This window comes from Oculina patagonica, chromosome 5 (genome assembly GCF_052425735.1).
Source record: "Oculina patagonica isolate OP01 chromosome 5, crgOcupat, whole genome shotgun sequence".
NCBI classification, from domain to species: domain Eukaryota; kingdom Metazoa; phylum Cnidaria; class Anthozoa; order Scleractinia; family Oculinidae; genus Oculina; species Oculina patagonica.
Window position 1 is genome coordinate 6,013,191 of NC_135762.1, and position 13,123 is coordinate 6,026,313.

General features: G+C 40.8%; 1 protein-coding gene across 2 annotated transcripts in view; it reads left to right on the top strand.

The window, feature by feature from the left end:
- LOC144653860 (uncharacterized) overlaps positions 1-13,123 on the top strand; it is a 28,627-nt gene that overhangs the window by 8,631 nt on the left and 6,873 nt on the right. For both annotated transcript variants that reach the window (XM_078513974.1, XM_078513973.1), the window contains exons 3-5: positions 10,262-10,318; positions 10,429-10,733; positions 12,155-12,666. In XM_078513974.1, coding sequence (XP_078370100.1) covers positions 10,262-10,318; positions 10,429-10,733; positions 12,155-12,666 — 874 coding nt within the window. The remainder of the gene's footprint in view (positions 1-10,261; positions 10,319-10,428; positions 10,734-12,154; positions 12,667-13,123) is intronic.

Sequence of the window (13,123 nt, forward strand, 5' to 3'; positions counted from 1 at the left end):
GATTTCTTTGTAATCCTCATGGGCAAGTTCGCCAGCGTAATCCTCAAAGATTGCCTTCGTGGTCTTGGCAGAGGGGGTGTAAAAGAAAACGATTGCCGCTACATTTTCGCGGAATGAGGCTGTTATGCTTGTCAATTTTTGAGTCAACACCCATATGCTCAAACCTGCGTGGCGAGCAGAGAAAGCAAGATTGACCAACTCCCCTGTTCTTCCCTTTACATCTTTCGAAGCAGCGCAGTCGTCGAGGATGATAAGCGTGTTCGTACCCTCAAAAAGAAATCTTGTTAGCCTTAACCAAGATTCAACCTCGTGCTGCTCGCAAATAAAAACATAAAAGCGGGGATCTTCCACCGCAAAGCGATAATAAGTCTTGTTGTGCTCGAAAGTCGGGCAGATAAGCACGATGTAGTCAAACTTGCCTCGGAAAGGGCCACAAAGCTGATTGACCACGTATCTTGTTTTTCCTGAGTTCGTTGGTCCCACAATGAGGGCGTTGAAGGGTATATTGGCAGGATCCATCTTCGTTCGTTTATATTATAAAAGCACAGATTCTAACTGCCTGCCAATTATATTCATTTGGGCGTCGCTAATTACGTAAATGTGGCAGTTCAAATTACCTGAGCCGCTTGCTTTCCTCTCTAGCTCAAGCTGGACACCGTCCTTTGTGTTCACAAGGCGCGTGCCGCTTCCGTGCATCGAGTGGTCAGCCATGGAACGCAGATCAATAAGAAGGCCAAACTTGTCTTCTGTGTAAAACTTTTGCAGAGTCATGTGCTGCGTTTTATTTTTTTTCTTTCATAAAGAATCTTTTAACTTCTCCCCAAATGTCCATTCTTTCGATGCCGTTGTTGTACAGCATGTTTGGCGAGCCGTTGACAGTGATGCTTACTTTTGTAAGGTCCGGGTTAATGTACTTTTCCGAGCTCCTTGCACCTTTGTTATTTTGCTCAATAAATAGGAGCAAGATACCTTTCATGGACCTCCTCTGCGGGTTGACCCTAAGATTCAGACGTGTGTCGGAGCCTTTTGCAAAAGTCACCACTTTATCCCGCTGGATGTGGTCGTAAGCGAACTCTTTACCGCCCGAATAAGCGCTGAACGCTTCATCTGCAATTTCCTTGCTTCTTATCATCTCGTACTCCAGCTGGATGTTTGTCAACTTGTATTTCAGTTTTGTTGTATCTGAGCCTCTGACCACATGTTCGGCTGCCGCGAGCTTCAGTTCGAACACAAGTTCATTGAATAGAGCCTGAGGATAAAATGCCCCATGGTCAGTTAAAATCTGGTGATCCAGACGGATGCGGTATTTATTACCATATAGCTCATTCAGCTTTTTTTCTGCTTCGACTCCTGAAGTTTTCTTATCGCCAGCATTTGAGCGAATTTTGTTAAGGTCCTCGCTCTGAATGCCCTCTGGCACCCTGTCGTCGCGCTCCTCCTGCGAAAGGAAAAAATCCTCAAATATTTTGTACATGTCATAGCCCACCGTGTCCTGCACGACGGTGCCTTCGTACTTTACAACAAACTTGTCGACCAGAGCTCGGCTGACGTTGTCAACCAGAAAGTTGTTGGCATGGCCTCCGCTCAAGTCGATGTTGAAGCGCAGCGCCAGCGAGCCAGGCACAATGACCTCGTTTTCGTTCAGCTTTGGCACTGAAACATACAACGTTTCCTCTGGATTGGCTTCAGTGCGGTCAAAAGTGATTCGTTTTACAGCGCGCTCGGCTTTCAGTGCGCCGAGTATTTTCTCTGTGCGTCCCGGTCGAAGGTTTTCTTGAACAGCAGCCATCTCTCGATTGGTTTTATTGTTAAATTGAAAAGTTTAATTTGAAAATATATATAAATTACGTGATGGCGGAAGGTGGTGGTTATTTTGGACACGAGGACCCTGTTTTGGACCAAGATCTTGACCACAACAGTGATAACGATGATGAAGAGGAACAAGAGGTCAACAGAACCAAAGCATTTAATCCCCCGGTTGTATCCACACCCAACCAAAAAGGTGAAGAATATGAAATGCAAACAATGCAGCACGAACAGAGCGGGCTGCCAGACACATCCTACGAAGAAACACCATTGTTACCTCATTATGTCGAAGACATAGAAGAAAGACTAAGAAATTTAAGAAGGAACACAAATACTTCATTATTGGACATAAGAAACGTTTGTACTAATATTACGAGTGACATTTTATCACCTGAAGATCAAGAAAAAGAAATACAAAATGTAAAAGATTTTATAAAGAAAAGGTACCAAAAAGTGGATTTTGGAAAACTTGGGCCAATTCGTTTTTCATCAAAAAAACCAATGGAAATTGTTGTGGCAGGTCCAAAGGGTGGTGAAACAAAGATAGTATTAGATGACGGAAGCGGTTTGCGTTCTGATTTCTTAAACAAAACTTTCGTAAAAGAAGCACTTGGTCCAAAAACCGAAACTCTGATTTCACAGGAAAAAGAAAAAATACAAAATGAACGCAAAAGATTAAGAGATGCCGAAAAACAACTTAAAGAAAGACAAAAAATTGAATTTGAAAAAGAAAAAGCCGCCCAAGAAGTGCAAGATCTGAGAATCAGAATCGAACGAACAAATGCCAAGATGGATCAACTTGGGTCAAATGTTGAAAATGAATCAGAATTGCACAGACTTAAGCAACTGAAAAAAAATCTTGAAAAGGATTTTGAAAACGCAAAAAAAGAAGTTGCTGCTCTTGAAAAACAAGCTAAGCAGAAAGAGAAAGATCAAACACGAGTCGACCAACTCAGGGCAAGCATTTCAGAAAAAAATACTGAAATAAGCACAATGCAAGAAAGGCTTAACGAAACAAAAACTTTTGATGAACTTCGTGAGCAAGAAGATGAGCTCAAGCGCCAAAACGAGGAAGACAAAAAAATTATTGAAGATGAAAATGCCTCCCCATCAGAAAAACAAGCGGCGGAAGACAGAGTTGCAGAAAGAACCGAGGAGCTCGGGCGTTTGCAAACGCAGATTGCCGAAAGAGAAAAGGCGCTTCCACTTCGTGAGAGGATCAAAGAGATCTTCAAAAAAAATGGCGTGACAGTTACAGCGATCTTTCTTGCTGCTGGTGTCACGATTGGTGCTGTAATTGGTGCCATTACAAACTCTTTGAAGGCCACCGGCAAAGCGTTGGGGAAAGGCTTAAGTGATGTTGGCTCAAAGGTTGCATCAGCTCTGCCAGGTCTCATTGGCTCGATTGTGAGTTTTCTTTTTAAAACCGCTGGTCAAGTAATTGGCTTTCTTGCAGAGCACACCTGGCTGCTTATCCTTGCTGCGGTTGCTTTTCTTGTTGAAAAATACATAAAAAAGAGACGTTAACGCATAAGGGCGTAGAGCAAAGCTGCAGCTCCAACCGCGCCAACAGCGACAGTTGCTTTGTTTATTTCGTGTGTATCATTGACTTCGACCTTCGTCGCTTTAGCGCTTTGCGCGCTTTCAGCTTTAGCACCTTCTGTGCTCACTGGTGCCGGAGTTTTTTTTGTGTCCCTTTGGGACTCCTTGTGTATAGGATTTGAAGGGTGGCTGTTTGGTGGGTTTACCTTTGATGGTCCTCCACCCATCAGTTTAAGAGCTGCTTTTTTTGTGGAGGTATTAACATCATTATTTACTCCAACTTTCATTCCTCCTACAGCCTGCTTAAGCTGGTTGTTGAAGCCAACAACGCTTTCTGTATTTATTACCATCCTGGCTGGCATAAGCCAGGCACCTGGACAGACGGCGAGGTTAAGACGAACCTTGGCCTGATCGATGGCAAGTTGGTACCTTTGGACCGACTTTGCCAGATCTGGTTGCCTTATAGCGTCTTCAGCCAACACGAGGAACTCACTTTGCGCTTCCTTTGCACGGCCGCCTGTGCCAAGTATGCTACTTCGAACGTTGACCTGCGAACCCAAAATACAGTAGACAAAAGCCTCTATCGACTGGTTTACTCTCGACAAACCTGCTTGGGTCAACCCTTCCGCGGCGTTAGGACAAAACCAGTCTGCCTGTGCATATGCAGCGTCGTCTGGCTCGATGTATTGAATCAAGTTACCCTTTATTGCAGCTCCCCCTTCGTCCGAAAATTTATCGTAATCGGGATATTTTGCTCCAGTTTTTTTTGGTCCAATATTTGAGATCCAGATATAAACGTCACCCAGTCCGTGGTTCGCGCCTCTTGTGAAACGAAAATCGCTTGACGGGTCGACACCGAACTCAGCGCATATTCTTTTGTACGAAGCCACGTCGTACTTGTTGTCAAACTCGCTAAACGTTGGGTCGCCAGGCAAGGCGCTTACGCTCTGAATTCCACCCATCTGAAACAATATTCGCCTGATTGTGAAATAAACGTGAAAAAGGTAAAAATTACGCACAACCGGAGGCAAGCTGAGAGCTGAGTGCTCTTCATCGAAAATCTCTCGACTGATCCCACTGCCTGTTGTCGCGCACCAGACAGCAAAGTTAAGTTGCTGAGGCCAGTAGCCCATATTTTGGCTAGCACGCCACCTTTTTGACTCTTTTCCTGATGTATGCTTCAGTTTTGTTTTTTGAAAAATCTCTCTTAATTTCGTTGTGAAATATTGATCTGGTGTTACGTAGATGTTGATTTTGCTGTTAAATATTTTTTTCAAACTCGGTGCGGCTTCGTGAAATCCAACCGCGGGAATTGGCAAAGATGAGCCTTTTGCGCCGCTTGGTGACAGCTGTTGTGGAAAACCTCCAGCGCTTTGCTCAACACCGAGTGCATTTTTCATATCCTGGCTCCAATATTTGCTGTCAGAGCCTAAAACATTTATCAAATGGCCTTGCCCTGCCTTGTAATAAATGTCTGCCGTTGCTGTGTGGTTGTAAGCGAATTCAACCTGTGCAACAAATTTTGTTCATTCAGCGTTTGTATATTTTGCAAGAAAAGGTTTCCATGCGTTATCTTTAGCTGCTTCAGAAATTTTAGTTGCTTCTGGGGTTTTCATCCACTTCATAAAATCTCTTGTTTTCGCATCCATGGTCCTCTTTTATATTAAACATTTTTTATTTTCTATTCCAAAACCAAGCTATATCCGGCTTTTAAGTTGTTCTCTTTACAACAGCTGGAATAGTTTGGAAAAGGATGGAATAGTTTTTTTATAAACAAGTGAACAAGGAAGAGAAGGCGCGTTATATACGGCAAGGAAACTACTCACTCGATGACATTGGGAGTATTTTTGAAAAAGGATTTCCAGAGAAAAACATGTTTTCTGATAATAAAAGCAAAAGAGCCCAATTTAAAAACTTTTGACTAATGGAAGTCTTATTAAGTTCTTTAATTTGCCTGGGTTTGAGAATTACGCAAGTATTGAAAAGGAATATTTTGAAACAATTGAGGTAAATAATGTTTCAAATCCTAAAAATTACTTCATCAACTGTGACCTTATCGACAAGCAACAAAGCTTGCTAAATAGTAATCCATCAAGCCTTTTAGCGTTTTTTGACATACGTGGAAAACCGTATGAAAAAGTTTATTACCAAAATACATATCTTAACGTCTTGCGCGACGTTTCTGCTGAAAAAAATGTATCATCTCTGACTCTTTCGATTAGAGATGAGAATGGAAATCCATTCGATTTTAACGGCTCAAATCTTACATATGAGCTGGAATTGAATTAAATTAAATACAAAAATAACTTTTATGTATACGACCATGTCATCTGCTAATGTTCTCCCGAGTGCCCCTGCTTATGGTGTTCACGAAGAAGACAGCGTAAAACACGCGGAAGCTCAAACTTTATATCCCGCTTTGCCGCAACAGAATGACTTCCGTTTGCAAAAAGCGAATGAAGTTTTGAAGTATTTAAGCGAAGAAGTTGACCACTATCGGCTGGTTGCAAAAAAATACAAGCGAACAAAGACAATTATCAACTACGCTTGCTTCATTGCTGGTGGCGTTTCTGGTGCCCTTTCAGCAGGGGGGTGGGTGCTGCAATGACGGGGATTGGCATACCTGCGTCTCTTCCGATTGGCATCGTCGCTGCTACGTTCGGTGCCAGCGCTGCAGTGTTAACCGGTTTTTACAAAAAACTCGAGCCCAAACTTATAAAGCACTGCAAAATCATGGCCCTTGCCATGTCAAAGTTTGATACCGTCAACCGAATTCTTTCCAAATCTCTTGTTGACGGCAAAATAACAGATGCTGAGTTTCAGAGCGTTCTTAATGAGAAACAGGGTTATAGATTTCAAAAAGAAATCTTTCGAAAAGGCACACTTCCAAAAGAAAGTAAAAAGCAAAGAAGTCCTGACATTGAACGGCTGAGACAGGAAATGAAAAAACAAGAACTGCAGAAATTAAAAAAACGTCTTGCAGCCGAGTCGAAATCAGATTTGAGAAAATAAACACTGGATTTCATCTGAGTGTGCAAAAAAATAAAATAAAGTTGTAGCAGAAAGCGTGACCTTGTGTTACACACAGCGTGACATTGTGTGACACAGAGCGTGACAGTCACGCGTGACGTTGCGTGACAGGTCAAACGAAAGGGCAAAACCCTGGTCGGGGGGGTGCTCGTTGGCTGTTTCTTGCCTAGCCCCGGCTAGGACTTTTTCCCCGCCGCTGACAAGGCGGCTGTCCCGCATTTTTACCTCTGCCGAGGTTTGAAATCCCGAGGGATTTCTGAGCACCCCCACGTTATCAGTAGGGCCGAGGCGGGCTCACCCAGGGGTATCTCCCACTGAAAGGAGTCCCCCTATACCCCGTAATTCACCATCCGCACAACCCCTAAAACAAGGTTCAGATGGCGGCCAACCATCACCCCTCTCAGGATTCACCAGAATTTGTGAACTAACAATAAGTTACGGCCGCGTTTACTTATATATAGTTCACTTTGTCACGTTTTTCACTTGTGGTACCATCTTTGTGTCAATAAACACATACGCATGCGCTTTGAAAATCAAGTAAAAAAATTATTTTTTATATATAACCAGATCGTGCCAAGATCTTCGGCAAAAACAATGTTAGTTACGTTCCATGCTTTTTTTTTGCCAGTTATCAAAGAACTTTCTTCTCTTTATTGAACAAAATAAGACAAACAAATGGATTTTGTTATTGCACAATACAACTTAATATCTGCATTTCGTCTGCTAAATCGCCAATGATTAATGCTATTTTAGCGGCGCTTAGTTTGCTTTCTATAAATTTGTCTCTTTCTGTGCCATGTATGCTGTTGCCGTAAAGAGTTTATATAAAAGCATGGGTTTTATTTTTATCAAGAAAACTGACAATGTAAACAAAATTATTGAACTAGCGTTTATGTTAATGATTCCGTCACACAAGATCGCCCACGAATGAAAAACATTATCAATATTATTGCTGTCTTCAATGCGGTTTTCTTTATTTCGCCGAGCTTCTACGCCTGCTTGGCAAGAATATCAGAAAATTAACACCGTTAATGCGATGTAAAAAGAAAAAAACCAGAATAAATCACATTTGATTGATGCTGCTACCGTCTTAAAATATTCAAGATGAAAAAAAAATAATTAGATTACGTCAAGGGGGTTTTCCGGTTTCCGCTTGCGGGTACACGTGACGGCTAATTATTCAGGTTTCGCTTCGAAAAGCAGCCGCTCGCGATTTTTGTACACACATATAAGGTGGCGGTTTTGGTCACTAATCGAGACAAGGAGCGAGGCGAGCCCGGTCGAGCCGAGCGAGTTGTCAGAACTGCTAACATTCAACACACCATTTGGTCGATACCAGTACCTTAGAATGCCATTTGGTATCAACTCAGCCCCCGAAATCTTTCAAAAGAGAATGACTCAAGACTTTGAGGACTTGAGTGGAGTGAAGACAATCGCTGAACGTTCAAGGAAAGTTGGACTGAAGCTCAACCGAAGTAAAATGAAGATTTTGACTGCTGAAGTTCCATACATTGGCCATGTGTTGACATCCAACGGATTGAAACCAGATCCTAGCAAGGTGCATGCAGTGGAGGAAATGCCATCTCCAGCAGATAAGCCAGCATTTTAAGATTCTTGGAATGATGAATTACATGAGTATTCTACCAAGCCTAGCAGACCTAACTCAGCCACTTAGAGAATACTACACAAAGAGGGAGAATGGCATTGGTCCGAAAGACAAGAGAAAGCATTCCGAGCCATTAAAAATAAGCTGACAAGTGATGCGACACTCAGTATTTTGATGTTGAAACCCCCTTGCAGTATCAGTAGATGCATCATCTATGGACTTGGGGATGTTTGCTGCAAGAAGGTAGACCAGTGTGCTACGCATCCAGATCATTAACTCTGTGAAAAAAATGCGAGATAAAGAAAGAGCTGTTGGATTGTGTTTGGATGCACCAAATTTCACCAGTATTTAATGGAAGAAAGTAAAAGTCCAAACGACCACAAGCCTTTGGAAGCCTTTCAAAAAAATCCAAACACCACAGAATTAACACGAATATGTTAAGGTTACAGCGTTATGACCTGCAGGTGGAGTATGAGCCAGGCAAATTTTCATTGCAGACACTCTAAGTCGTGCTCCAGAAGAAAGCAATAAAACTGCAGCCAACACAAAGGATGAATTTGAGGTACTCACCCTTGAAAACATGCCAATCAGTGAGGTGAAATTGGAACAGTTTAAAGATGCAACAAGAAAAGATGCAACACTACAGAAGCTCAAGACCACAGGTGGATGGCCAGAAAGGAAGTCTCAAATAGACCCTGAGCTTCGTGAGTATTGGAAATTAAGGAAGAAATTTTGTGTGTGATTTGCTAATGAGGAGTGACAAATTTGTACCTATTCGTCAGAGATGAGATGTGAGAGTATACACAGCAGCCACTTAGGCATCGAGAAGTGTAAACGGAGAGCCAGGGATATTTTGTTTTGGCCAGGAATGAACCAACAGATAGCAGATGTAGTATCCAAGTGCAATACCTGTAACATCTACAGAAATTCTCAAGCAAAAGAACCACTCAAGAGCCATGAATTACCTGAAAGGCCGTGGCAAAAGATCGCAGTTGATTTGTTTGATAAACAAGAATATGTGGTTATGGTTGATTACTACTCAAAGTTCTTTGAGGTGTCACACTTGCCTAACAGTAAAAGCAAGACAGTGATTAACCACATCAAACCTCAGTTAGCAAGGTATGGAATACCTGAGGTAATAGTGACAATGGCTCTGAGTTCAGTAGCCATGAGTTTGCGGAATTTGCTAAGGAATACGGCTTCAAGCATATTACCTCATCACCCAGATACCCACAGAGTAATTGTTTGAGAACGAGCTGTGCAAACAGCTAAGAACCTTATGAAGAAAGCAAAAGTTGAAAGAAAGGATTATCAGCTTGGGTTGCTTGACTACCGAACACTCCAATTGAGAAATTGGCCTCTCACCAGCACAGATGCTTATGGGACGTCGAACTAGAACAAACTACCTACTACAGAGGATATTACACGGCGGCGCGAAGATATGAATTTTATTTTCGAGTGGTAAAGCAATATTTTACGAATGAGCGCAGCGAATGAGTAAAATATTGTTTTTACCACGAGAAAATAAAATTCATATCTTCAAGCCACCGTGTAATTTTCTTTTTATTATATAGCCAAAAAACATACTTGCTGTAAAAGTTAAAACATTTTTATTCATCAAAAGGTTAAACACGCATACGAGCGACGGCTAAAATTAAGCTATAAATTGAACAAATTGCCAATCTGAAAGGCATTTCGCGAACTGCAGCTTTCAAAAGATGTACAACGTAAATAAGGCTTCATTACTGTCACTGATTATTTATAATTCGCCGTTTTGAAATCTGTTTATGCTCAAACTCACCGCTTTTCTGACTTCTGATCGGCAGCTGCATGAATTTCTTGATTTTCCCTCCCTTCGTCTCCACAAGCAAGAAGCTCTTTTAAATAATTTCAAGTCATATGAAGTTTTCTTACTCGTGTTAGCATTTTCCTTCTCCTAAGTAAAAGATTTTACTTTGGCTTCAGTGAACTTCACGAATCGCTAGACGCCTCAGCTCGCCATTTCCAACCGAAGTATGGCAGCTTTGCACAAACAACCGTGCAAAGGCGGTCGCAAAGGCAGGAAATGACGTCATCGATATCCTCACTAGTGAGGATATGGAAAATACGCCACTACAGTCCTAGATGCAGTTTCGTATGAATTTAAAGTGTGGTCTATTTTCCAGTAAAACACTCGCGGCTATATAATAAATATATGCCATTCTATTATTTTAAAGGGACATACAGAGTCTTGTTAATTTTCTAAAGTTGAAGTTCATGTAATATTTTGTTTTGCAGGCACATGTTATACATTTAGCTGTGGTTTCAGTTTTGCTTTCTGTTGCTTCTGCAAAGGTAAATGTTTATAAGAGTTTTCTTTTCTTTTCCAGTGCAATTATTTGAAAATTATTATAATGCACTGAAAATAGAAAAGTGTTCTCATTGAGTGCTTTTTTTCTCATTAGCCTACAAATCCTTGTACTGAAACTCAATTCTGGATGGAACACAAAAATGGTTCAAAATCGTGCGTAAATTGTGAACCTTGCCCTCCAGGACAAACCCTATCAACAGAGTGTGGTACTGGTAAGCTCATACCACACAGTGCTATGGTAATATGCGTACCCTGCCCATCTGGTGTCTCATTTTCAAACAAGGATGACACTTCCAGTTGCACTCCATGTTCGTCCTGTGCAGAAGATCAGGTGGTGCTACGGAACTGCACATCAGAGTGGGACATTGAGTGTAAAAAACAATGTTACAGCAAGGACAAGTATGTTATAATAAATGTGCATTTTTAGGTTTCAATAAATTATTATTGATGGCAAAAATATGGATATATTGGCTGAGATCATTTTGATTCAACTCAAGAAGCAGAGTGAATGTGAGTAGCTTGTAGGACATAAGGGACCGGTCATTATTTATGTAGAGGGGGGAGGGAAAAATATGTTGGAAAGGTCAAAATTTCTGTAAGGCCCCCCCTCCAGGCCATGTAAGTAGCAAGTGACCCCCCTTCTTTATTCAATATTTACGTTATGACCCCCCCCCCCCTCACCTCATATCTTCTTTATATGCCTTAAGTAATTATTAAATGCATGTTACATACAATCTTAATTGCACACTTGTGCTGATGCACAAAGGCTGGATCAACACTTAGTCAGCCAAGGCTTCTTTGCTATGGATACTCTTCCAGCAATAGGGCAAATTTTGGACGAGTTATGTGTATAGTAAACATACCTCAATTATTAACTCCTCAACTTTGGAAAAGTGATAGTTTTTACGAATTATGCTCTCATGGTGAACACAAATGTAATAACCATGCAAAATATAATCTTTTCCAATGATTTTCCTAAAGTGTAAAAGAACTACTTTCTTGTTGTTATATCATGTTTTATTACTTCTTGGGCTATTGCAGTGATAATCATTTTGTAAAAAGAAATAATTTCAGTCAAACCAGATATTAAAGCAGATAGGTCTGGATTCTTTTAATATTTAACTAAAATTTGAGATAACAATGGAGTTTAGAGTGCAAACAGTATTTCTGTAAAATACAAATCACTATAAAAGTTGTACATAATTAGTGGAGTTTAAACAAAAGAAAACAATAGAAATAGCATAAAATTGTACAATTTAGCGTCACTGTTTCACTTATAGTGTTTGCACTCTTCTATTTAACTGTTTTACCCACCTCAAACTGCTGATCCCCCCTAAACTTCTTTATAAAAAATTTTAGCCCCCCCCCTCTTGCCACTCTGAAATAGCCTTGACCCCCCCCCCCCTTCTTTTTTCCCTCCCCCCTCTACATAAATAATGACTGGTCCCTAATGTATTCTTGGCAGCAAAGCTAAAAAAAACTTAAAGCTACATGTAAGTGCTCAAAATCAGGTGAAAGATGTTTATTTCCTGTTTATGTCAAAAATATGTGCTGTTGTCTGTTTCAATTAATGGAAAGATTTTTGGTGTCATATGCATGTGACCTAATTTCAACTAATTTTTATTCTGACGTAACTGTAAAACTTGTCTGCAACTACATTTGCAGAACGTAAAGAATATGAAAACTGCCAATTGTGAGGCCCATCTGTACCATTCTGACATGTATTTTAATGGAAAATGAGAGTTCATGACTAGGTTTACTGAAATCAGATGACTGTGTTTTTTTTTGTAATTATAGTTTTGGTTTTTGTCATTGGACAGGTATTATGATGAGAACAAGGGAGATTGCTTCCCCTGTTCCAAATGCTGTGGGGATAATCAAGATGTGGTGGAAGATAAATGCAAAGAAAAATTGGGAGCTGGATCAAATATGGTGTGCTCTTTTGACAGCAGTGTAAACCGGTGTGATCAGTCAACACCACCTCCACAGAAACCCACTACTATCCCAAATCAGAGTACATCTTCCGATGATTATTCAAGTCCAAGCCAAGGTTCCAATCGCGAACACACTGTACCACCAACTGCTCAACCTCATCATCTGTCTACAACAACAACAACAACAACAACAACAGCAAAAGGTCCAGAGTTGTTGATTTCGATCAGTCTACCACTGATATTCATGGTCCTGATAATAATTATAATTGCTGGTTGTTACATCGACAAGGCAAAGAAAATCTGCAGTTTTCCTTGGTGCGGTTGTGATACTGAAACTGGCACAACTGATTCCGTCAACAGTTCATGCGTGGTGTATGATAAATCAACTGAAAATTTAGGTAGGATTCATTTTTGTATTTCCTTTTTGCAGAGTAATTATTTCCTATCATTAATATTTCATAGGCCGTTTTACAGATATCGACTTTGCCCCCTTGGTATCCTATATTATTATTCAACACATGCGCGCGCTGCCCATATATGGTCAAAATGTTAACGTTATCTGTCATCTGTACATAACAAATATTCTGCGATATATGTAGGTCGCGAAGATTCGTCCGTAATCTTGAAAAGCGCTGCATAAATACAGTTTTTCTATCTGAAAACTGTGTTTCGTTGACAATTTGTTGAATAATAAAACAATTATCCTGCTCAATCTTGCTGAATATCGTCTGATTTTAGCCAACTCGGCCTACGGCCTCGTCGGCTAAGTATCAGGCGATATTCTGCGCGATTTCGCAGGATAATTGTTAAAGGTATATAAAAGGGTAGGAATTTCACAAGTTAAGGTATACGAAA